Source organism: Microtus pennsylvanicus, chromosome 2 (assembly GCF_037038515.1).
Source record: "Microtus pennsylvanicus isolate mMicPen1 chromosome 2, mMicPen1.hap1, whole genome shotgun sequence".
Classification (NCBI taxonomy): domain Eukaryota; kingdom Metazoa; phylum Chordata; class Mammalia; order Rodentia; family Cricetidae; genus Microtus; species Microtus pennsylvanicus.
Genome location: NC_134580.1, coordinates 152,792,139 through 152,818,261, shown reverse-complemented (window position 1 = coordinate 152,818,261; position 26,123 = coordinate 152,792,139). Strand labels below are relative to the sequence as shown.

General features: G+C 49.2%; 1 protein-coding gene and 1 non-coding gene across 3 annotated transcripts; one reads left to right on the top strand and one right to left on the bottom strand.

Moving 5' to 3' along the window:
• On the bottom strand, nucleotides 1-104 carry LOC142845266 (U6 spliceosomal RNA). Its single transcript, XR_012909835.1, has one exon. It is a non-coding gene; the product is annotated as a U6 spliceosomal RNA (small nuclear RNA).
• A 16,927-nt stretch (nucleotides 105-17,031) lies between these two features.
• Nucleotides 17,032-25,850, top strand: Eef1a2 (eukaryotic translation elongation factor 1 alpha 2). 2 transcript variants are annotated; one of them, XM_075963369.1, is made up of 8 exons: nucleotides 17,032-17,311; nucleotides 18,516-18,732; nucleotides 20,104-20,283; nucleotides 20,774-21,070; nucleotides 22,491-22,641; nucleotides 23,717-23,973; nucleotides 24,810-25,044; nucleotides 25,430-25,850. In XM_075963369.1, the coding sequence occupies exons 2-8, from the start codon at nucleotides 18,589-18,591 to the stop codon at nucleotides 25,555-25,557; spliced, it is 1,392 nt and encodes a 463-aa protein (XP_075819484.1). In that variant the 5' UTR covers nucleotides 17,032-17,311; nucleotides 18,516-18,588; the 3' UTR covers nucleotides 25,558-25,850. The 2 variants fall into 2 exon arrangements, with proteins under 2 accessions (XP_075819484.1, XP_075819485.1); XM_075963370.1 differs by lacking the exon at nucleotides 17,032-17,311 and adding an exon at nucleotides 18,286-18,396.
• Nucleotides 25,851-26,123: the final 273 nt, after the last annotated feature.

Genomic DNA, 26,123 nt, shown 5'->3' with positions numbered 1-26,123 from the left:
TGTAACTAGGAATGCTTCATGAATTTGCATGGCATCCTTGTGCAGGGACCATGTTAATCTCCGTATCATTCCAGTTTCAATATATGTGCTGCCATAGGGAGCATAGGATATTCTTTCTTTAAAGTGGAAAAATACAACCTGGCAAGTACAGCCACTTGTCTTGCAAACTCAGTAACCTGAGTTAGGTCTTTGGAACCCTCATAAAGGTGAATGGAGAGAAATGACTCCACGAAATTGTCTTTTGACCTCTACACATTCTAGTTAATGTGGGGCAAGGAACTGTAGGGCTTGGTCCTCAGCTACCCAGCCTCTGTGCAGCTTGCTATGACCTCAGGGTAGACACCTATCCCTTTCTTATCTCCTCTGACGTGCCTAGTGAGGCCAGTTACATCACTGTCAAACTCCAGCTGCTGACCTGTCTCTGGGTCATGGTTCATCTTGGAAATCCAGGCTTAGAAGCCCTGAAGTGTGGCCTCTCCCTGACTGCTTGATCTGGCCGGCAGCTGACTTGATTTCACGTCTACTATGAATTACAACAGGCGGAGTGGATGCCAGCCAACTAAAAAGGGTGAGGTCAGAGAAGACCCGCCTTTCTCTGCTTGGTGGATTTTGGAGGCCTCAGCGTCTGCAAGGCTTAGGTACTAGGCCAAGATAGAGGAGGATGAAAGGATATGAATTTTGGTCTCTAGCTATGGGAAACAAGGGCAGAGAACTATGTGTATGTGAGTCCACTGTTGGCTTGCTGCACAGAGCCTGGTTCGGTCCAGATTGCCGCTTGGATGCTGTCTTTGTACAGATGGTGCTGGTGGGCACGTATCTGATGGCCCAAGTGGATGATGACCAAGATTTCACACTTAGTGGAAAGGAAAGGTGTTCAGAGTCTGTGTTATAATGTCTACCTGCCATCCCCCACTCCTTGCTGTGGGACATTCCTTCTGTACACTGTGAGTAGGTATTACCCTCATTGGTTAATAATAAAACTGATTGTCCTAAAGCAAGGCAGGATAAAGTTAGGTGGGAAAATAAAACCGAGGACTCGGATGAAGAAAGGGGAGTCAGGAGAGGAGCCAGCGAGCCCCCCAAGGAACAAAATACAAGAGGATAGGTAAAGCCACAAGTCACAAGTTCTATTAATACAGAGATTAATAGAAATGGGTTAATTTAAATGTAAGAGCTAGTTAGTAATAAATCTGAGGTATTGGCCGAGCATCTTATGATTAATATAAGCTTCTGTGTGTTTATTTGGGATCAGGAGGTCAGGACAGAAAAGCTCTGCCAACGCTTACAACTCCTGAGCCTTATTCCTCTCTCACAGGTAGGTGCATAGGATTGGCTACTCCTGAGCAATGGGAACGGAACCCATGTTTGCTACCTGTACTCCACTCCAGCCATAGGCATCTGAGGTAGAAGTGGGAGCTCTGCCAAAGACTGAGACAGGACCAGGGTCCTTGGGACTCCTTGGTCTACTCTTGGGGAATGCTGTTTTCACAGTGCCCCAGCCCCAACACCTTTGCCAATGGCAGGACCTGGTACCATCTAGATGATGTCACTACTGCAGAAGAAAATAAAATGACTAATGTTTAATAAAGCCTTACAAGGGGCTGGAGAGATGGCTCAGTGGTTAAGAGCACTGGCTGCTCTTCCAGAGGTCCTGAGTTCAATTCCCAGCAACCACATGATGGCTCACAGCCATCTGTAATGAGATCTGGCGCCCTTTTCTGGCATGTGGGCATACATGGAGGCAGAATGTTGTATACATAATAAAGATGAAAAAAAAAAGAAAAGAAAAAATAAAGCCTTACAATATAGGTAGTAGTTTATGTGGCCAGAAACTTTGTATTTCCTTAACTTCCTTTTGGTAAAATGCAAAAGTATCTTAGTTATAGGATGGACTATCTTGAGGTTAGGAAATTTCCTATACATTCTAAGATCTGTGCCTGGCACATGGTATGTGTTCAGTAGAAGCTAGATTATAGACGGAGTAATCACACAGAAACTATATTATTTACAGCACTGTTTGTCCAGTGGCTCAGACATATTCCTAGCTAGCTCTTCCATCTTAAATTAACCCACAGTTCCTGTCTATATTTAGCCACATGGCTTGGTAACTTTTCTCAGTGAGGCATTCTCATCTTGCTTCCTGTGTATCTGGCTGGTGACTGACTTTCTGCCTTTCCCCTTCCCAGAATTCTTTTAGTCTGGTTGCCCTGCCTATACATCCTGCCTGGCTACTGGCCAGTCAGCATTTTATTAAACCGATATAAGTGACAAATCTTTACAGTGTATAAGAGCATTCTCCCACAACACTAGATATTGGGTAGGGGAAGTAGCTCAGTGTAGGAGTGCTTGCCAAAGGCCCTGGATTCAATCTCTAGAAATACACACGAGCACACATACAGAGAGGTAGCATACATTGTAAATCAGAGCACTCAAGAGGCTGAGGCAAGAGGATTACAGAGTGAGATCCCGTCTTAAAGAACAAAACAAGGCAAATATGATATTGTCATGGTTCACAATGTTTCTTTGTTTTTCATTTGCTGGCTAGGTGAAGTATGCAGGATAGTGCACCGGTCCATCTCTGGGTTCCTCGCAGCTAAGTAGAATCTGTCATGTAATAGTTCTTAAGTAGAGTAGAATACAGGCGGCAACCACAGGTGCCACCCCCCTTACCGAACAGTGGCCAGGCCTGGGAAGTCAAATGCCTTTCACAAGTCACCGTCATCAACTGTTTGTGAGAAAAGGACCAGGCTCATGAGTAGCAGGTGGCAGGCAGGCATTTCAATACAGGCTTAGAGCCCTTCCCTTCTACCCATCCTTCTGGAACCTTAGGCTCGTCCACTTGGACCATGTGGATAACAGTGTAAAATAGAGTCAATACTAAAATTATACAATTTAATGTGAAGCTCTACAACTTCCCTTCTGGATGCATTTTATTTTCTTATTTTCTTCCTTCCTTTCTTTTCTTTTCTTTTTTTTTTTTTTTAGTTTTTCTTCACTGTGTAGCCCTGGCTATCCTGGAACTTGCTCAGAAATCTACCTGCCTTTGCCACCAGTGCCCAGCCACCAAATTTACTTTTAAACTGTATAGAAATTCACGTAGACTTTGAGTCTTTATTCAAATAAAGATTGATTTGATGATTCAAATAAAGGTTGATTTTGATGTGTCATGCTTTAATTTATTTGCAAGGTTTTTCAGCAATAAAGTTTATAAAATAAAAATAAATATTGCAGAGTTATATTAAAGATTTTCAGGGGCTGAGGAGATGGCTCAGTGAATATAGTACTTGCAACATAAGCCTGAGGACCAGGGTTTGGATCTCTAGGACACTGTGGTACCCTGCCTGCAGGATATGGAAACAGTATCCTCAGAGCAAGCTGGCTAGCTATACTATCTTGAATGGGCAAACTCTGGTTTTAAGTGAGACACCCTGCTTCAAAACATAAGGTGGGAATGATAAAGGAAGACATCTACATCAACGTCTGAACTTGCAGATACAGCCATAACTAGCACACACACACCCACACACCTGTACCCACACAATGCTAACATGTATTCAAATAAGTGTGTGTGGTTTAGAGTTTTTATTGCGGTGAAGAGACACCGTGACCATGGCAACTCAAGAGAGGGTTTCTCTGTGTAGCTTTGGAGCCTGTCATGGAACTCACTCTGTAGACCAGGCTGGCCTCAAACTCAAAGTGATCCAGCTGCCTCTGTCTCCAGAGTGCTGAGATTAAAGGCATGCGCCACCACAGTCCGGCTGATTTCATTTATTTATTTATTTGGTCCCACAGCAACTCTCGTAAAGGAAAACATTTAATTGTAGTGGCTGGCTTACAGTTCAGAGGTTTAGTCCATTATCATCATGGCAGGAAGCAGGGCACCATGCAGGCAGACATAGTGCTGGAGAAGGAGCTGAGAGTTCTTCCATTTTGACTCAGGCAACAGGAAGTGTCTGAAACACTGGGTGTGGTCTAAGCATATATGAGACCTCAAAGCCCTCCTCCACAGTGACACACTTCCTCCAACAAGGCCACACACACTCCAATAAAGTCATCTCTCCTAATACTGCCACTCTCTTTGGGGGTATTTTCTTTCAAACCACCACAGTGTGTGCGCATATACACACATACACCACATACACATATACTTACAAAAATTATTTCCAGTCTTTTTGGCTGTGAAATCCATAAACCATGATCCTGAAATACAGTGGTTAACCTGGGCAAGGCTGTCCCAAGCATCTACTTCAGTGTTCGAGATTCTTTCGTTTCTTTCTTCCTTCTTCTGAGACAGGATCTCGTGTAGCCCAGGCTAGCCTCTAACTTGTTCTATAGCCAAGGATGGCCTTGAACTCCTGTTCTTTCCACCTCCACCTCTGAGTGCTGGGGTTATGTGCCACCACATAGTCTAGTGCTCTGGATTTCAACCAAAGATGTTTATTCATCGAAAACGCTGAACGACAGGATAAAATCTTTGGATTTTATTTTGCTAACTCAGCAGAAAAGAACCAGGAAAATTCAGTTTACACAGGAAGTGACAAGCAGCAAACACTAGCTCTGAGACTACACAGATGCTGGAATTATCTCACAAGGGCTTTAAAACAATAATTGTAAAAAAATGCATCAACAAGCAACTCTGAACACTTATAAAATAACAGAAAAGTAGTGAGGGCTGGATGATCAATGTCAGTTCATGACAAATGCTCTCCACAGGGAGCACCAGGAAGGAACATCTTCATCAAGTAAGGACTGTGGATAAACTTTTGCAGGTTGGGACTCTTCTCTCTTACCACAGTTATTCCATACCCACAAGAAATCCTAGCCAGAAAAATAAAACAAGGAAACAAGAAGCATGCAGATTGTAAACGGAGGTGTGAAACTACCTCTATTAACAGGCAACGGATGTGATTCTTTTTGTAGAGGATCTCAAGGAATCTATGAAGGAGACATTTGGACAAATATATATATGAAGGCAGCAAGATTGTAAGACGTAAATCAACACACAGAAACCAATGTGCTTATAGCTACCAGAAGCATCTAGTTAGAAACAGAAAAAAAAAAAAAGAGGATGTGTGTAGGTCAGGGGTCAACCTCAGATGTCATTCTTCAGGACTTGTCCACTTTTTCCAAAAAGAGAAATGTTGGTCAAGCAGTGATGGTGTACACCTTTAATCCCAGCACTCGGGGGCAGAGGCAGGCAGATCGCTGTGAATTTAAGGCCAGCCTGCAGCCTGCTCTACAGCGTGAATTCCAGGACAGCCTGGGCAGTTACACAGAGAAACCCTGTCTCTAAAAGCCAAGAGAGATGGGGGGTGGGGGTGGGGAGAGAGAGAGAGGGGATTGTTGAAATGTTGATTTAATGGCAAAGCTTAGCCCACTCCAGCACCAGGATTTGCAGAGTCAAAGCAGCAGGGGCAGCTGTGAGCCTACGGAGCCTCACAAGGAAAAGAAGATAACAAGAGAGATTGACAAACTGAAGAACCCCATGGCTTCAGACCAGGTAAAACCCAGAATAGCACAGAAGAACTGTTGTTTAAGAAATTGGGTTCAGGTTGGAGAGCTGGTTCAGCGGTTAAGAGCACTGTTGTTCTTCTAGAGGCCCTGAGTTCAATTTCCAGAAACCATACATATGGTGGCTCACAACCATCTAGAATAGTATCTGCTGCCCTCTTCTGGCATGCAGGTGTACATGCAGAACACTCAGAGAGAAGAGAGAAGAGCGAGAGCGAGCGAGAGAGAGAAGAGAAGAGAAGAGAAGAGAAGAGAAGAGAAGAGAAGAGAAGAGAAGAGAAGAGAGGCACTTGGGAGGCAAAGACAGCCTGGTCTACATGATGAGTTACAGGACAACCAGGGCCACACATGGAAGTCCTATTTTTGTTTTTTGAGACAGGGTTACTCTATAGCTATGGAGCCTGTCCTGGAACTCGCTCTTGTAGTCCATGCTGGCCTCAAACTCACAGAGATCCTCCTGCCTCTGCCTCCCAAGTGCTGGGATCGAAGGTGTGTGCCACCACCGCCCAGCTTGGAAGTCCTATCTTTAAAAACCACGGTTTCAGGGGAGAGACGGTGTCTCACTGAGACCTGGGTTCCACTGATTAGGCTAGGCTAGCTGGTCAGCCAGCACCAGGGTTCTCCCTGTCACTACAACCCAAGCATAGAGATCACAGTGTATGTCAGCTTGCCTCATTTTTTAAGTGGGTGCTGTAATGGATTATTAAAAATTGCTGCAGGATCCCTGGAGGTGACAGCAGAAACGCTGCAGGTCCCCAAGTGGTGAGCGAGAGACAGACTGATAGGCACACCAGGCAGAGTGAGGTGGGATATTTATTTAATGGCTGTGGAAGGGAGGGGAGAAGGGGAGAAGAGCAGAGAGGGAGAGAAAGAGAGGGGGAGAGGGGGAGAGATGGGGAGAGGAAGAGAGGAAGAGAGGGAGAGGGGAGAGAAGGGAGAAGGGGATAAAGGCAGAAGCTGCCTTTTTGAGAGGGAGACAGAAAAGGGAGAGAGCTCAGGCTGGAAGCAGGGGAGGGAGTGGGCGTGGCTTGCTGCTTAACAAGTCGTTACAGGTGCTGTAGATCTAACTCAGGTGCTCATGTTTGCCAACTTTCCAGCCCCTAGGAATAGAAACATATTAATTGTGTGTTGAGGAGAGACTGGAAGGAGCCCATGTCCACAGGCTTCAACCCAACAGTCAGATGCCAGCCCCTCCAAGCTGACCTACAGATTTCATGCACTCCCAGTGAAAACCAGTCAGGTGCTTTAAAGATTTAAACAAGCAAATGTTCAAGTTAAGTTGGAAAGACAAATTAAAACCACAAATTAAAAGCAGAATGCAGAGAACTGTGTTGCTCCGGTTTTAAGTAATGAGGTCAAATTTACGTAAGTTAAAACCAGTTATTTATTTTCAAAAAGTTTTAACGTACATGTCTGTGAGTTTTTATGTATACGCCTGTGTGTGTGCATGCATCTGGAGCTGGCCAACTCTGGTTATTCTAGCTAGTCAGCTTGCTACAGGGATCTTTTATTTCTAATTTTTCAGTGCTGGACTAAGTGGCTTCCATGCCTGACCAGCTTTTATTAAGTTATGGGGATGCAAACAATGGTTTTATTAAGAAAACAAAGACTTAAAATTTTCTTTCTGTCATTTCTCTTAGCATTATATATCAAATTAGCATATTAATGGACTGCATTGTCTTAGACTTGATTTTAAAAATAGCTGTTTGGGTGGGGGGAAATGGGGGAGCACAGGAGGAGGGGAAGGAGGGAGAACTGTGGTTGGTATGTAAAATGAAAAAAACTTATAAATAAAAAAAACTTAAAAAAAAACCCCAGCTATTAGGGATACTTGGGGCATAGTGGTGCCTGCCTTTAACCCCAGCATTCATAAGGCAGAAACAGGTGGATCTCTGTGAGTTCAGGGCAGTCCTGGTCTACAAAGAAAGTTCCTAACTCATTACACAGAGAAGCCCTGTTTCAGAAAACCTTAAAATAAATAAATAAATAATAAATAAATAAATAAAAGAAAAGAAAGAAAAAGGCACAGGATAATACAGGCAGCAATTACAGAATAATCTAACTGTAACTGTAGCTCTCTTGAGAAGCCCACACCAACGTTTCTTGGGAGTGTACTGTCTTTTTGTCTGTATGTCCCTCTCTGTGAACATTTAATAAACTACTAATTTGTTTCAGTATGGCTCATTTTGAAATTTTCTTCTTTGGCACAATCAAGGATCCGGTTTTATCTAAGTAGGAGGGAAACTCCTTGAGTTCCTGATGGCCATACTGGGTTGTGTCTCTTTTTTACAATTGACATTGTTGGTTTGAGTTTCATTAAAAAAATAATTAAATGTAGCCTGGCAGTGGTGGTGCACACCTTTAATCCCAGCACTCGGGAGGCAGAGGCAGGCGGATCTTAGTTTTGGTTTGGGTTAGCATAGGGTTTCCAGCACTCTCTGAAATGGCCCTATACACACTTCTGTCATTTGTACATGTATTTATGTGAAGCACCATGCTAAGCAAAGCACTGAAGATGACAGAATCAAATGAAAATCTTGATCAACTCTGAAAAATGCTGAAGATGCTATGTTCTACAATATCACATATTTGGCAGAGATTTAATTCTTTATGCAAAAAGTAAAAAAGCACACATTTCATAAAAAGTAAATCTTGCTTTTTCTTTAATAAATGATAAAATTATATATTAAGTAGTAACTGGTAATGTTATATATTAAAAACTTCTAAAATAAATTTTTATTATATATTATCAGTGAATATTTGATTTATATTCTTATTTCATATACTTGTATCCCAGGGTTTATATAAAATTTCTCAGATGAAAAGAGGTCACAAGCCAGGGGTAGTGGTGCACACCTTTAATCTTAGCGCTCAGGAATCAGAGGCGAGCAGATCTCTGTGAATCTGAGGCCAGCCTGGTCTACAGAGCAAGTTCCAGGATAGCCAGGGCTGTATTGAGAACCTCTATCTTGAAAAACAAACAAACAAACAAAAAACAAAAAGAAAAGGGTCAAAAATGGATAAAAATTACGATACTATGAGAACGCTAGGCTTTTGCACAGAGACCCAGAAAAGACTCTTCTCCTGGTGTCCCAGCATAACCTCGGAATTGATACAGACCAAGTCTTCTAGTTACAGGAATGAATGCTATGATTGGTGCACACACCCTTCTGTGGCTCAGGCAGTCTGCTTGGTTTGTAGGCTGACAGGGAGATGTCCTCTTTTGCTGCCCCCTAGTGTTAGAACACTGAGACCAGTAAAATGCTTCTCTCTGGTGTTTTTTTCTGAGAGCTGAGCTGGAAACACTGCAAAGGCAGTGGCAGAGGTGGCTGTAGCACAGAGGACTTATGACTGTGTTTACTGAGGGTAAACAAGGACAGAAGGGGTAGAAACTGCATTCCTGGGGGGCTACAGGCGTTCTAGAGAGCTCTCAGGGTCACAGATACCTTAGACCCAAAGCAAGACCCTAGACAGACACCCTAGGCTAGGGATGTAATGCTTGCTCTGGAGCTAAGAGTTCAATACTCAAGATCGACACACTAGAATATGACACTTAGTGGCAATTGTTGCTACCTGCTGCAGGCATTTAACTCTTCCTGGAAGCAAAAGGTTACAAAGCTACCAAGCACTAGGCTCATGGTGAGTAAATCCCAGATCCGTAAACCTCCACACGGAGAGCCTAGAACTGTAAGTCTCTGGTTTCTGCAGGGTTTGTCTCTATAAGCCTCTGGATTCTAGCTCTGAGCACTGTTCAGGATTGCCAGAACTAGAGAAGTCTCTCCAAACTTGCCCACTGTCCTGTCTGGGAAGAGATAAAGGGCCCTGACAGAGGATTTTAACACCTCAGCCTTCAAGCTGCTCTGTCTGGATATTTCAGACACATTGAGACTTTTGTGTCTCAGCAAAATGTTTCCACATTGTAGCAAGTGTCTCTTTTCTTTTAATGGTCAAATATATTTAACTGCATATAATCCAGCTCAGTATGCTGATGAATATTCAAGTTGTTTCCTCTTCTGGCTGCCGTGAACATGGTGCGTGTGTGCAGTTGGTTCTACCTTAGGGAGGGATCCGAGGATCAAACCCAGGTCATCAGACTTGCATTGCCAAATGTTTCACCCACTGAGCCATCTCACTGACCCCTCTAGTTGATTTTTATATATGGTGTGAGGTAAGGGTTCTTTCTTTTACACAGTGTTCCCAATACTGTTTATAAGAGACTGGTCTTCCAAATACTACCTGATTTTAGAAATTGCTATAGAACAATAGGCAAAATAGTGAAGGTGTTGACGAGAACAAAAATCTGTCAGTCAATGAAACCAAATGGAGAGCTTAGGAAAAGCCTGAAGAATGTCTTTAAGTGTGCTCTACGAATGCCGCAGAAGCAATTCAATGGAGAAAATGTAATCTCTATTTTTTCTCTTTTGCAAGATAGGGCTTATGGTGCAGCCTCAGGCTTGCTATCCTCTTTCCTGGATCATAGGAGAGTGCTATCTTGACTAGGTAAGTGTCATCTTTTCAACAAATGGTTCTGAGAGGAGTGAACATCTATAATGATTAAAAAAAAAAAGCAAGCAAAAAAACAACAAAAAGACCAAACTAAAATAAAAACCAAAAAACCAAAAACACTTTGCTCTACATTTCATACAAAAATCAACTACAAACCAGGCATGTGTAGCATACTCCTTTAATCCCAGCACTCAGGAGGCAAAGGTAGGCAGATTTCTGCAGAGTTCAAGACCACCCAGGTCCACACAGTGAGCCCCTATCTCAACAAACAAAGAAACCAACAAACAAAACAAACAAATCAACCACACACCTAGGACTAGATAGGATATGGACCCTAAGGTAAAATACACTACTCTTATTCTGCTAAATGAGCATAGCAATAAAATGACTCTTAGTAAGATATGATATGCCCATATATTGGCGCCTTGCTCAACTCTCATCAGAGGAGCTTCTTGCAGGAGGTGGCAATTATCACAGAGACCCACAACTGGTCATTATACAGAGAATAAGAGATTGTAGGATGCTCAGCCTTAAAGGGGTATCTATGTCACACCTCTCCCCACAGGCTCAGGGATCTATGTGGAAGTAGGGGCAGGACGCAAAAGGTGGCAGAAGACATCAAGGAAACAATGTTTTCAAAACATAATAGGGAGGTTGCACATACAAAGTCACAGAGACTGTGACGCTTGCATAAACTGCTACAGTTTCTAGGTTACAGACTTGTGAAAACTCAAGCCAGGCAACATTCAAGTTTGGAGGATGAGAGGCTGACATGAAGCCCACCCTGGGTAAGGCGCTGTTAACACTTGGCTGTTGCTAGGAGAACAAAAGCCAGTTTTATTTTTTAGTGGAGTGACACCTTGAATATAGACCGTGCAGCAGACGCTCCAGAGCCTGGCCAATACAAGTTAAACTCTTTTGACTTTTTGTGTGTGTGTGTATGTGTGTGTGTGTGTGTGTGTGTGTGTATGTGAGAGAGAGAGAGAGAGAGAGAGAGAGAGAGAGAGAGAGAGAGAGAATATAAGAGCTCATTAAGTTGGGTGGATAGGGAAGAGAGGAAGAATCTAGAAGGAGTTGAGGTGGAGGGATGAATGTGATCAAAACACATTGTATAAAATTCTCAAAGAATAAGCCAAACATAGAGCTACACCTTTAGTTCCAGCATTTGAGGGGCAGAGGCAGGCAGACCTCTGTGAATCCCAGGCTAGCCTGGTCTACATAAGGAGTTCCAATGGTACTCTAGTAGCCTAGAATAAGACCCTGTCTCAAAAAGCCCCCCCACCAATCTCAAAGAATAAATAAAAACATTGCTATAAATCAGATATACAAATGGGTAACAGGCAAGTATGACTGTGACCGAGGCCAGCCAATGTAAAAACAGCACGCCATTCCAGATGAATATGTACACACTAGGCTACATCCAAGTTAAAAACTTAGTTGATCTTGTCAATATCACCTTTTAAGATACTGGGGTCAAGGGAGCCTCTCACACTCAGCCTTGAAGTTGTTGAAATTGCACGTCTACTCCACTATGCTGGAAAAACATTGTGAGCAATGCTGTTAAGAGACTGAAAAGCAACCTACAAACTGGAGGACAATATTTTCAAATCATACATCTGACAAAGGACTTGTGTTCACAATCTATAAGGAACTCTCAAAACTTGACACACAAAAAGATAAATAGCTCAATTTAAATTGGGTCAAGGACTTGACTAGACCTTTCTCCAGAGATTTACAAACAGCCAATCATTACGTGAAAAGATGTCTCTGGTCACTAGGGAAACTTAACTCTTCTTGTTGACTGACAGCCTGGAAGCCCCTCCCAGCTCACTCTCACCCAGCAGGAGCATCTACAGTGCAGAATATAAAGACAGGGCCTGGAGGTACCAGTTGCTCTCACATTCCAGCCGCTCACAATCTCAAGGTCCCGTGAACCAAGACAGATAAATACTCAAAGGTGTAACTCATTGGACTTCACCCAGCCTGAAGCCACCACGTGGCTGAATAAAAAGAAAATTCTAGAAAACCAACGGCACTGAACAGCAATAGATCCAGCCATCGTTTATATATTTATTTGAGGAAGGACTTCAGTTTGTAGTAATGCCTGTCCCAGATACATCCAGCACAGGTTCAGTGCAAGTCCACTGGAAGCCTTGCGGGGAGACGGAGGCTGAAGGCTGAATGGCACTCAGGAGTCTCATGGCGGCTCTAACATCTTGGGAAGCAGTCTGTGTATGTCTGGGACCCAAACGTCAATTGAGCAAAGGCCAGCCATCTCCAGAGGAGATCACAGAAAATCCAGAGTCACTTCCCAAAGCTCTGTATACAGTGAAGGGAAGCCAGGTATATGAGGAATGAGGGCAGTGCCATCCACGGTGAGGGAAGTCAGTCAGTCACCAAGGGCTTCCAGCCACTCACAACTGGTCAGTGCTGCCTGGGGATTAGCCACTGCCTGGGTCCAATGGGGTGCTGATACACATCTGGTCCACCATCACAGGGGTTGAATTTAGAGTCAAGAGGCAATACGCCAAAGTCTTTGACTCTCTGTTTCAGAACAATCACTCACGACGCATACACACCTGTTTATGACAGGTTTGCTTGTAGCAGGTTAAAACTGCGTGGGATAGTGTCTGACACGGTGTGGCTGAATCCCACAGCCGTGATGGCTGTGGTGTAGTGTGGATGTGTTTGGAGGCTTGGTCCCTGAGGTGGGACTGTTGGAGAAAGCGGTTTCTTTAGTGCAGAGGCCTAGGAGAAGGTCTTTAGGGTACTGGACTGTGCCCTTGAGGAGGACTGGGAGACCTGGGCCTCTCTTTTTGCTTCCCGGATAGGAGGTGAGTGATTTTGTTCTTTGACATATTCCTGCCATGGTATGCTGCCTTGGCATGGGGCTATTGCACCACGAACCCCAGAGCTGAAGGCAGACTTCATTAGCCGCTCATATCAGGTGTCTGTCATGGTGACAGGAGCTGATGAGCAGGGAGGGGACTCAGACGGAGGATGCAGGTTGGAGGCTCTGGTTTGTGCTGTTTAAAAACAGCTCCAGTGAATCTGTGTCAGGAGTCCTCACAGGAGTGGCCGCTGAGCGGTGGCCATTACCAGGAAGGGCACAAGGGAGTGATCTGGATGTTGATTCTGAGGCTGTGTTCACTCTCTGGAAACTCAAAAGATATGGTCTTTCAAGTCTGTTCACGCTCGTTTGAAAGGATCTGCACAGGACTAGAGCAATAGCTCAGTAGTTAGGAACATGTGCTGCTCTTCAGGAGGTCTGTTTCCAACACCAACTTCCAGTAGCTCACAACTATCTGTAACTCCAGTGCCAGGGGATTCGATGTCTCATTTGCATGTATAGACACCCCTCAGATTTAAAATTATACATAATTTAAAATAAATCTTTTTTTAAAGGACTATACCCTCTGCGTCCCTTTGCCCTCAAGTGTGACTATTGGTGGCATGGGATGATGGCCTCCCAGGGCTTCTCCTGGATCATGTAGACTATGGTTACTCCTAAGGTTGGCTGTTCCCTGTAGGGTCCCTGCCCACTGTAAGGCAATTCTTTTCAAGGGGTGAGAGTTCCTACAGGCACTTGTGAGCACTGTTCCCTGGGCAGTCAGGTGGTTAAGAACATGTGTCATACACAGGTGCTGTGGTGCCCTTTCCCCAGTTAAAGATAGGACCACTGACGGGAGCTTTGCCTCCAGTGAGTCCTCAGAAGACCTGACCACACACCCAGGGTCCCCTCCATCCTACCGGACTTGGCTGTGGAGAGTGACTTGTCTCGTGTACTTTCCTGGTCTTCCCTTCTGTTTCTGGGTGTTACTGGATGGAGTACCCTGACCTCACCCCAGAAACGGGTCTGCACTGATAGAATGTGACTTGTATCCCACCGTGTCTGTCAGACTCTTCATGGTTTCCAGAGGATGAGCAGTTCTCTGCTCCTTGGATGATGCAGTGCTGGGCTCCCTGGAGGAGGAGGGAGGAGCCTCCTGCCCGCTGAGCTGCTGCTCACCATGGCAACAGCTCCCTGTGGCTCTGGGCTCCCTGACAGACTCAGGATGCCTCAGACCTTGCAGGCCTCATGCCTTGGAGGATAGTATATTTGCTTCTGGCTAGGCTGAAATTTCCCAGGTCTGCAATTCACCTGCTGCCTGCCCAGCTGCTCTAACTCAGGAAGGTACCGATTGTTTGTTAAGGCCCCAGAACCTAGAACTCCCCTCATCATAGAAACCAGTTCATTTGCTGCCCCAGGAGCTTCCTCAGTCTCCTGGTACCGGCCTGGAAGCTGGTCTCAAGGGAGGACTTTGCTTCAGTGGCTGCCCAGGACTCAGGCTCAGGTAAATGAGTAGTGACGGGCTCCATGCCCAAGGACCATGTTTTGGGGCCGGAAGGCATCTGGCAGCCCAAACCAGGTGGAGCTCCCTGGAAACTCTCTGACTAGAAGGTGTCACCCTGTCCCCAAGACCTCGTGTAAGCCACCGTGGGCCAAGTGACACACATCTGTTGGACACTGACTCCAGGAGGCTGGCCTGGTAATGGCTCACAGAAGGCACCCACACAGGTGGTTAGCTGGGCACCGCAGCTATTATTAACCTGACAGTGACATCACCAACAGCCAATGGGAGGCAGGTTTATTTGCAGGGCTGGCAGCTTGATAACGGTTAATTTTAGCTGTATCTTCATTCCCAACATTTGTGAAACCCCCACCAGCCAAAGAGGGGGATGCTGTCTCCCCAAACAGCTTGGAGATGGCATCTGGGGGCTCCTGTAGGAGCTGAGGAGGGGCAGATCCTCACTCTATCCTCCACACTGCCCCTAGGAAGAATCCTGGTTTCCTGTAGCCTCTCCTTGCCTGCCCTGCCCCACCTCTGGCAGCTTCCCAGAGTCACTGTGATTTGTAACCCAGAAGCAGGCCACAGGTGAGACCTAGGCTTCAATCTGAAAGTCATACTGTCCACAGTGCTAGTGTTTTGAGTCACCTACTTGCTGTATGATCTCAGGTGGTAGGCTTAGTTTTTCTTTGCCCAGTTTCCTCATAGGTTTTGGGGTCCCCAGGTCTACTTATTGGATCTGTTTTTATTTAGTGTTGCTGACTTCTTAGTTGGTTAAGTACTACTAACTATGCACTTAAAGAGGCTAGAAGCCCAAAGTTCTGGCAAGGTGCCCAACCAGGCCCTACAGAGGAAGTGGAAGGACAGGAGAACCCTTCACAAGCACTTTCTATGGTGGTATTTAATCCATGGATAAGGCCAGCGCCCTCAGGACCTAAGTCCCCCTAGAAAGCCCCATCCCAGCCTTGGGATTCAGTCCCAGCGCTGAGCTTGGGGGATACATGCAGATAGAAGCAATAGTTGCTCAGTTGCTGGAGCCATTGTGTGCCTGGCAATTGCTGCTGGGTTAATAGCCTCTTGGAACTGCTGCCCTTAAGGCTGCTCAGTGGGGTTAGTGTGTTATAGCTCAGCTCCGTTACCTCTTGAAGGTTTGTTTTTCTACATATTCACAAGGTCTTCCACGCTGGCAAAGGCTTCAGGGATTGGCACTAGTAAGCAAAGTATGTCCTAATGACAGGGTGGTACTTTTGGCCTGCCTCCCCTAGGTCAGCATAGAGGTGTTTCAGGCAGGAGATAACCTCTTGCCATCAGTGGTCGGTCAGTCCTCTAGGACTAGGGCAAGCTCCTGGCCTTGCGTCTCAGATGCACATAGTGGAAGGCTACATAGGGAACGGGTGTCCGGTGATACCTCCAAAGTTGAAGGACTAGGGGCTATCCCCAAGGATCCTGGACCCTGGGCCCCTCTACTGAGCCCACCCAGCCTTCTGAATCCCAAACCAGGCCTGATCTCCATGCAAGAAGGAAGGCATTCCATGGAGAGACGAGTTGGGCAAGCGGGTGTGGTGAATGCTAATGTCTTGCCAGAAACTTATTTTTAATTCCTGGCTCCCAGTTGACAGTATCAGCAGTCTGCGGAAGTGCCAGGTCATCTGAGAGGCCTGCCTGGTCTCTGACTGCCCTCAGCCAGACGGACCCTCAGCTTCACCTTTACTCCTTCTTCACACAGGGCACCCATCTCCAGGGGCTCCTCATGGGCACTGCCCCAGTAGGAGGTGCTGGACCCTGACCTGGCATTTCTATGTCTTGGTCAATTCCACACCGGAGTGGAAGGGATAGACATAGGCCTGTTGTCGTTCAGTATAAATACCCAAGGAGCTTTTGCTTCCTGCCTGCCCTACCATACCCTGCAGTGGCAAACACTGGTGGTAGCATCAGAAAATAGGAAGCTCTGGGTGAGGTGACAAGATAGGGATCTCTGAAGAAGCCTCTGATGACACGTGGCATCCACAACCCCCTTAAGGCCTATTTTGGAATCCTCAGGGCCTCTTTCCCACCCATGGGGCCTGAAGGAAGCTGGTGCTCAATCCTGGGCTAGTGGGGGTCTGAACTCTGTTTGGATGTGTAAGGCAGTCTGACCTGGAACTTGTGTCTGAACTCTGATGGGCTTCATGCATTCCCCACACCTAAGGGAATAGGTAGAAAAAGCCTCTTTCCAGGACTTCAGAACAAGGTTGTATCTGGGCTGGACTTGCTGACGGTCTGCCATGTTGGGCCCATGTAAGCAAGCTTAGGGGCACTGTACCCGGGGATCACATCACGGAAAGCCTCTGGAAACTGCCCTTCATGTTCACTGGGACTCAACTGTGAGCAGGGCAGGCACTGGATGCCCACATCAGGACTTGCAGGGACCTTGACCTGGGCTTGTGCCTCTTCTCTCCCTATCCCACCTCCACTCCCTGTCTCCCTGTCTTATGTTCCACCTTCCCGGGAATATCTTTATGTTGGGTGTACCTTTCATTCTTCTCTATAGCAACCACTGTCTCTGCTATCCCAGCTCTTCTGTAGGTTGCTTCTTTCCCTTCTCCATCCCTGCCCCTCCCTTCCTGGCTCTGTTTCCCTGCCCCCACCTCTGCGTGCTCCCCGCCCTTTTGCCTGTTTTTCTCTCCTGATCTGCGCTCTAGCTCGCTGATTCTCTCGCTTGCTCCGGTGCATCTTTGCAGCTGCGTCCTCTCGGATCCTCGTTACGCCGGCTGGCGCCCGTGGGTGCTTGGCCCCTACGTCCGCGCATCTCTCGCAGCCCATCCGCCAGCCTCCCGGAACCCGCCTCCCCCCGCCGGTACCGCATTGCCGTACTGCAGGGGCGCAGTGCATTGCGCCGGCACCGTCAATAGGTGGACCCCCTCCTGGAGAGATAAAACCGCCGGCGCCGCCGCCGCCAGTCCCTCTGACTGAGACTTCGGCTCTGGGTAAGGACATACACTCGGGCCGGCGACCTTTGCTTAGGTTTCCACCAAGAGTTCGCCTCCCAGGGAATCCATCCCAAGGTAGAAGGGGACACGGGGTACCTAGCTGAGCTACACCCCTGGGTTGAGGGTCTCTCGGTCGCACACCGGGCATGGTGGGTCCCTGTGGCAGTCGAACGACGTGTCTCCTAGGCGATTGTTTACTTAGTGACAGTAGCAGGGGGCCTTCTCCTGAAACCTAGGATCACACTGTCACCGTGACCTTGGGGCTCTCCTGGGCGCTGCGGGGCTGGACAGGCTGGTCAGTGCGGATGTTGGCGTGGTTGGGGGCTCTGGGGTGTCAGTGATTTGTCAGAGAAGGGTCGGGGAGGTGCTGAAACCTGAGGACCCCTACCCCGCCCTGCGTGACTCCCACCCTAGTATCACCCCCCTCCCCGCCCCGGCCCAGCCCGGAGCTTCTCAGTTGATCTCAGCGATGCGCAGGTTCTGGGACCCAGGGCCTGGACCAGATGGTAGGGGGCGAGGGTGAGTGAGGGAATCTCTTAGGACACTTACTGAGCTGGGTCAGGGTAAGATTTTTATTTCTCTGGCTAGAACAGGACACTCACCTCTCAGCCTTGATGGCTACCCCCTGCTTGAATATGGGGAGGGCCTGAGCTATTCTGGGCCTATGCCTGGGCCCCATCCAGCTGTCTCCCCTGCCAGCCTGTGGGCAGAGAGAGGAAGATGGCGCCCTCGCCTGAGGAGGGGCTGAGGAGTGCTGGCCTTTTCTTCATGGTGGCAGCAGATGGGGGTAGGGCAGTGTCCCTCCCTGAGCTGTTGTATGTGTGTGTGTTGGGGGGGGGTGGCGGCATCGAGGACAGGGAGGACAGGGCACTGGAGAGCTGGGCACAGTGACTCATCACAGGGCTCTCCAGAGGATCACACAGCCTGCTTGCTGCTCTGTGATGTCCAGACCGGATTAACCCTTCCTCAGGGAACTTTCCTCCGAATCAACTCTCCAAACATTTACACACCAACAAACCATTTGGGCAAAGGAGAACAGGTGGCTTAAGAGTGCAACCTGGCCAGGCTGGGCTAGGACCAGGGTAGGGGGCAATCCTTCCTCGTCCTACCTCAGGTGATTGGGTGGGAGTGGTGTGGGTGTCTCTGCTGGGCTCTCTCTGGGCCTCCTAATCACCTGTCTTCCTTGCCACTGGCCCCACAGTGTTTCTGCCCAGCACACCCTCAACCCCGAGCCAGAGCCCCCACAGTGCCAGCCCCTCCCTCCACCAGGCAGAATGGGCAAGGAGAAGACACACATCAACATTGTGGTCATTGGCCACGTGGATTCAGGCAAGTCCACCACGACGGGCCATCTCATCTACAAATGCGGGGGCATCGACAAGCGGACCATTGAGAAGTTTGAGAAGGAGGCAGCAGAGGTGAGCACCCCGGGCCTGGTGCTGGCATTGCTCTGTTTACTTCCTTCCGTTCCAAGGATAGGGGTGACTGAGAATGCTGCTAGATTTGCTTCGTACTGAGGGAGGGAGAGTTTGTGCCCTGCTCAGGTCCACCAGAGGGCTCTGGATTCGTGGTCTCAGTGGGCCAGAGGGCCCTCAGGCCTTATCCTCTTGCTCCTCAGGGCTGAAGCTGGATGTGATGCTGCCCTTGCTTATCTTGTAACAGCCAGGGCTCAAGGATGCTATTAATAGCATCTTGATGGGCAGCAGCCTTGCCAGCTCCACTTTCTCCAGATAAGCTGGGGAAGGTGCTGGTTCAGGATGATGCCTGGAGTGGGGGGTCTGGGTAGCCTGCTCCTGGCCGAGACCTACGAATGGGCAGTGGTTGTAACTGGATTCTCTTCTCTGCCCCCAGGAGAGCTGGCTCCTGGGTAAGGGCTGAGGGCAGCAACTTTCTGTGCTGAATTCCTGCTCTGTGTGTATGTGTGTTTTGAGCCACAACTCTGTGTGTCTGAGCCTGATGCTTTTACCCTTTAGGGGGTGTTATGAGGTATGAGGGAGCTGAGTGATTGAAGGTCACCTGGGTCAGGTCCCAGCTGGGTTTTGTCTGGGTCTGGCTGGACAGCTCCTCCAGGCTGGGTAGCAACCCTGGAATGTAAAAGCCTGTCCTGGGAGAGTGTGGTAGGGAGTTGTGTTAGGCTGAGCAGTGACCACAGTTGTGGTCCAGGCTGTAGGAGTCTCACCAGGACTCTCACCTTGGCAGAAGCTGGCAGAGAGCAGCCAGCCTTGCTCTTAGTAGGTGTGTTCTTTCTTTTCTTATTTTGGTGGAAGGGGAGAGGGGAGATGTCTCAGACTTATTTGGAAGTACTCATCAGCTACAGAAAGAGCTGGAAAGCCAGACTTTTCTCAAAACCTTGACCAATTTATTTATTTTTAATTATTTTTGTTTTGAAATAACTCAGAGAGTTTTTTTTTTAATAGCCCCAAACCCATGAGATCATTGACCTATAACTGACTAGGGTGTGGAGCCTTAGCTTCAGGCAGTGAGGAACCCTTTGCCAGGGATAGGAGTTTAAATGAGGTCTGGCAACTTCCAGATCCTCATGCCCCCTGCTGGGGGACTTGTGTGTTCACAGCCATTTAGGAGGGGAGTAGGGGTGGGGCTGGCTGATCTGGGTGTCTTCATTTTGTGGCAGATCAGGGTTTGGGGGTCAGGACCAGAGAGATGGTGCTGAGGTCCTTGGTTCAAGGTGCTTTAGCCCAATCCTAATCTCTCATGACTGCTTCCATGGCCCAGGGCAGGCCAGGCAGATGGATGTGACCCCTGAGTCCTGTGTTCCCCTACCCTTCCAGATGGGGAAGGGCTCCTTTAAGTATGCCTGGGTGCTGGACAAGCTGAAGGCAGAGCGGGAGCGCGGCATCACCATCGACATCTCCCTTTGGAAGTTTGAGACCACCAAGTACTACATAACCATCATCGATGCTCCAGGCCACCGGGACTTCATCAAGAATATGATCACTGGCACTTCCCAGGTGTGCAGGGAGAGCACCTGCCGGGACAGAGCCCCGCCCAGTTCACCTCCATCTTGCTTGACACAGAGTTCCTCAAGACCTGAGTCAGTTGGATGGGGTACCTGCAGGGTTACCCCACCACTATTGGGGCCAGCGGACAGACAGAGGGGGAAATTGTAGGCATGTTCCTTCACAGACAGAGTCTTGTAGAAGAGGGCACACGAGGGACGGTGAGAGATGGGTAGAAAATCAGTCAGATAATCACAGGAAGACAGAACAGAACCAGAGGCCAAATGACCCATCCAAGGGCACACAGCCTGCTGATGGTGGAGCTGATGGCCAGTTCTGGGCCTCCTTGACTCAGGGCCTGGGGGAGGAGTCCCCTGCTACCCTTGAGGTAGAGATCCCGAGTCTCCATCCCAAGAATAACTGCTCAGGCCCCATTTTGTGGGTGGTTGGGACAGGTAAAAGGCTGGCCCAGGGGGCTCACTGTGTCTGACCTGCTGGATAGGCCGACTGTGCGGTGCTGATCGTGGCAGCAGGCGTGGGCGAGTTTGAGGCCGGCATCTCCAAGAACGGGCAAACCCGGGAACACGCGCTCCTGGCCTACACTCTGGGTGTAAAGCAGCTCATTGTTGGTGTCAACAAGATGGACTCCACGGAACCAGCCTACAGCGAGAAGCGCTATGATGAGATTGTCAAGGAGGTCAGCGCCTACATCAAGAAGATCGGCTACAACCCAGCCACAGTGCCCTTCGTGCCCATCTCTGGCTGGCACGGTGACAACATGCTGGAGCCTTCACCCAACGTGAGTGAGGACGGGGATGGCGGGGGAAGGGTGGGCCAAGTTCCCTTTGATCTAGCTGGGTTTCTGGGAGCACTGTAGTGATGGGTGCCAACCTCCTGGGAATCTCCCCTAGTAAGGGACCTGCACTTGGGGTCCTCGTGAGGCCAAAAGAGGAAGATGGGGTTCCTTCTCTGGCTGCTGCCTGTTGGGCCCAGGATCTCACTATGGGGGAAGATCAGTTTTTATTTCTCCCAAGCCTCTGTCCTGGCTTTCGAGACTGTGCAGGACCAGCAAGGCCACAAGGTCCTCCTTAGCTGCCTCCTCTGAGGTCTGAAGAGTGAGTTGGTATCTGGGAAGCATGCATGTCCCTGGGCTGGCCTGGATTGTGGAGGAATGTCTCTTGGCTGGTCAATTGGAAGGCTTGAAGCTTCTACAGTTCTGGGCCTCTAAGTTGGGGGTGAAGAGGAGGTTTTGAGATAGAGCCTGGGACCTAGATCTTGGTCTATCCAGAGGAGACCCCTTGCCCAGAAAGGTGGGCACGTGGCTTTAGCCAGTTTTGCAGCTGCCCACAATGAATGAAATGGTGTGAGAATAGGCTCTCTGGAGATAGCTGGAGACCAGTGCCTGGTGGTATGGGGACAGAGTTTGACAGGCAGGGGATACCCCATCTTGCTCTTGCTGATGTATGATTATCAGGACCTTAGAATCCCCTGGAGACTTTTGATCAGTAGGGGTCCCCCACCCCCGCTTCCTACTGCTCTATTGTGCTCTGGGACTTTGTTCACCCATACTTCAAGAGCCATCTGTTGACCTGAGATGCCTGAGACTTTGTCATAAAGATAAAAGCAGGAGGACACACAGCCCCTTCAGTGGATTTACTTCTTGTGTGTGGCAGGTGGACCACGAGGAGCTCTGTGTTAGGAAGGGTTGAAGTCATCCTCCAAAGAGGCAGTGGTGGTGGTGGTGGTAGACCTTGGGCAGCTTGGTAGCCAGCAGGGCTTCGGGGTTGGGGCATAGGCTGGACTTTATCCTGGACATGGCCATTGGTCAGACTTGAGTCCCTACTCTCCTGGTTCTTGCCCTGTCTTGGGCTGTGATTGACCGGGTCCCTGACGGAGCAGGGAATCAGGCCAGGTTGACGGGCCTCATTTGTAAGTGTTTGGGACATGGCAGTACAGTCTGGGGAGGTGTTTTTGTTTGTTTGGTTTTGGTTTTTCTCTTTGCCTCTTCCCTTTTTTCTAAGTTATGTTTGCCCAGAGTCCCTGTGAGGTTGGGGATGTGAGAAGGGATTGAGAGGCAAACTATTCATCTTGAACAGCGAGTCTCCTTTCCCAGGCTACTCTTTAGGCAGGTGCCACCCCCAGAATCTTGGAGATCTGAGGCTGAGGGGGTGCTCAGGTAGGTTGCCCTTTAATTGGCACCTTTTTTTCCTTCTGCCCAGATGCCATGGTTCAAGGGCTGGAAGGTAGAGCGCAAGGAAGGAAATGCAAGTGGTGTGTCCCTGCTGGAAGCCCTGGACACAATCCTGCCCCCAACTCGCCCCACTGACAAGCCCCTTCGCCTGCCACTGCAAGATGTGTACAAGATTGGTGGTGAGTGAGGCCTCAGTACTGGAGCTCCCTGCAGGTGCTAGCAGGCTCTGTCCCCCGCCTTGACCAGGACATCAACAAGGAGCCCTCAGGCTGGTTGTCTCCACTTCTCTCCCAAGACCATGTTTTCTTATGCCCATTCATTTATCCACCGATCTTGATTCTTGTTCTATCCATTCATCCACATCCATGTGTCCACTCGGTCACCTCTCCCACTCACCTCCACCCACCCATCCATTCACGCAGCATTCAGTAGGATTTTTCTTTCCCACGCCCCACTCCCCCAAGCCACCAGCTAAAGACATTAGATGGGAGTGTTGAACTGACTTACACTTCACCTGCAGGGAGAGGGGTGCCTGTCTCATGGGAGGCAGTCTTAGTCCAGGAATGAGAATTACAAGTCATTAGTCAATAAAAACCAAAGTAAAACATGGAACAAGCAAAGGGAGAGGAATGAGAATATCATGCTGAGGCTTACTGCAACACAGAATACAACGGTTGGCTCTTCTGTCACCCCACAACGCTACCACCCCCGTGCTCCCAGAAGACGGAGAGCAGTGCTCCCTCTCCCAGTCACTCATTCATCAAGGTATTTCTGTAGTAGCTACACTGTCATTGTGGGCAGGCCTGTCGGAAGGACTGGGACCAGATGCCTCTTCAGTGTTAGAACCGCAGAGTCACAGGAGGACCCAGGGAGTCCTGTGTGGGCAAGAGCAAGCCTAGTGAGTTGACCCATGCCTGGCTGTGGTTCTCAGAGAGAGGAGGAAGGCTTGTGATGCTCCCTCGGAGGGACAGCTGTTCTTTAGGGGACGACCCCATTCCCCTGTCTCTGCCCTGCCTGGAAACTCTGATTTAGTTTCGCATTCCCTGACTGGAGCAGGGGATTCTCTCCCACTGTCACCTCACCCACTGCTTTCCTAAGGACCCTCTGTCTTCTTTCTCCCTCTGTGAGTCTATTTCCATTGACCCCCTCCAGAGAGGAGCGACTCCTAAGCTCTGCCTACCTCCAGGCTCTCTGCTTTTGTTTTGCCCTGAACCCCTCCTCTGGCCTGCCCTCTCATGCCCTCTCTTGGCCTAGGCATTGGGACTGTGCCTGTGGGCCGAGTGGAGACTGGTATTCTGCGGCCCGGCATGGTGGTGACCTTTGCACCCGTAAACATCACCACGGAGGTGAAGTCTGTGGAAATGCACCACGAGGCCCTCAGTGAGGCTCTGCCGGGTGACAACGTCGGCTTCAACGTGAAAAATGTGTCTGTCAAGGACATCCGCCGGGGCAATGTCTGCGGGGACAGCAAGTCTGATCCGCCTCAGGAGGCTGCCCAGTTCACCTCCCAGGTTGGTGGCGTGTATGGACATTCCTTCTCGGAAGAGGGGAGAGACGGGCCGAGGTGTCACACATCAGTGACCTGGCACTGAAGGGGAAAGCCCTTCATTTCATCCGAAGGCCACTCATGTTCCAAGGCTACACGGCTGCACATAAGTAAGCAGAGCCTCAGGTCTCCCTGAGCAGTCCTACTCTGGGGTATTCGACCTTAGAAAATACTTTTATTAACTTACTGACTGGGGTATCACTGTTAGCACTTTATTCTCTTAACTAAAAATAAGTCACATCTGCTTGTGTGTGTGTGTGTGTGCGTGCGTGTGCGTGCGTGTGTGTGTGCATGCGTGTGTGTGTGCGTGTGTGTGTGTGTGTGTGCGTGCATGTGTGTGCCACAATACATGTGTGGAGGTCAGAGGGCAACTTGGAATCAGTTCTCTACTTCCACCATGTGACTCCAGGGATTGAACTCAGGTCTTCAAGACCTGGCAGCAAGCACCTTTGTCCAGAGTCATCTTGCTGAATCTCCTGCTCTACGTTTTCATGGCACCCTCTTTAACTACTTCTCCACGGGATAAGAGTTTTTAGGATAATTTTATTGAAATGTAATAGAAGCACTCTAATTGTTCTGGCCAGGGTTAATATGTCTGTGTCGTCCTGATCCTTTCAAACAGTGCAGGTGTCTGTTGATTGCCTTGTGGTTTGCTATATGCTTAGCAAGATGTTGGGGTCTGAGCCCAGAAGGGATCCCACACAAACATGGGGATCGGGAGGTGACCCTGTGACTGGAGCCACCCCATCTAACACTGTTCCAGGAGACCTGACTCATGGCTGTCTTCAACTCTGCTCTCAGGTCATCATCCTGAACCACCCTGGGCAAATCAGCGCTGGCTACTCGCCAGTTATCGACTGCCACACAGCCCATATCGCCTGCAAGTTTGCCGAGCTGAAGGAGAAAATTGACCGGCGTTCTGGCAAGAAGCTGGAGGACAACCCCAAGTCCCTGAAGTCTGGTGATGCGGCCATTGTTGAGATGGTCCCCGGAAAACCCATGTGTGTGGAGAGCTTCTCACAGTACCCACCCCTCGGTGAGCTAGGTGTTTCAAGGCCTCAACTAAGATGGTGGTTGGTCCAAGCTGGGGTCAAGGGCTCCTTTACTAAGGCAAACTACTGAGCAAAGTGTAGTGTTTAGTAGGAGGTCTCATCACACACACACACACACACACACACACACACACACACACACACACACACGCATGCAAACACACCACCGTCCCTTTCTGTGCTTGACAGAGCTGGGATGGTGCTTCTTATCTGAGGAAGAATCCCTGAGGGACTTCCCTGGGACCTACAGCAAGTAGAGAGATCCCCTTAAACCACTTGAACGGCGGCGTTAAGCTTTTCTGCGGACGCCCAATGCACCTGCACGCTGCATCCTGGGCGCCCCCGCAGTTTATGCATCTCTCCCGGCAGGCCGCTTCGCCGTGCGTGACATGCGGCAGACTGTGGCCGTGGGCGTCATCAAGAACGTGGAGAAGAAGAGCGGCGGCGCCGGCAAGGTCACCAAGTCCGCACAGAAGGCGCAGAAAGCGGGCAAGTGAAGCGCGGGCGCCCGCGGCGTGGCCCTCCCCGACGGCGCCGCGCCGCGCCCCCAGCCCCGCCCCTGGCACTGGCCCCGCCCCCTCCCCCGCCCCAGGCGCGGCCCCTCCACCCCACCTCCCTGCCAGGCGCATGTCTGCACCTCCGCTTGTAAGAGGCTCTACGTCAGCGACTGGATGCTCGCCATCAAGGTCCAGTGGAAATTCTTCAAGAGGAAAAGCGCCCCCGCCCCAGGCTTCCGCACCAGCGCTCACCACGCTCAGTGCCCGTTTTCCCAATAAACTGAGCGACCCCAGAGCCGTGTGTGCCTACTGCTGGGGCCCTGATTGTTAAAGTCCTGTTGCCCAAGGTGTTCAGGCTGGCACATCTCACCGCTGACAGGTGACCTAGCCAACTACCCTCCTAAGCTGCGTGGGTAGGCGGTGGGGCCCACTGAGCAGGTGCTGGAAACTCCCAGCTAGGTGAGGATGGAAAGACCAAATGGCTTTGATGGCTAGGACCCGTTTTCTATTCCTCGGTGGGATGTGCAAGACCAATCGTAGAACCAAAACTGTGGCTGGTTGTCACG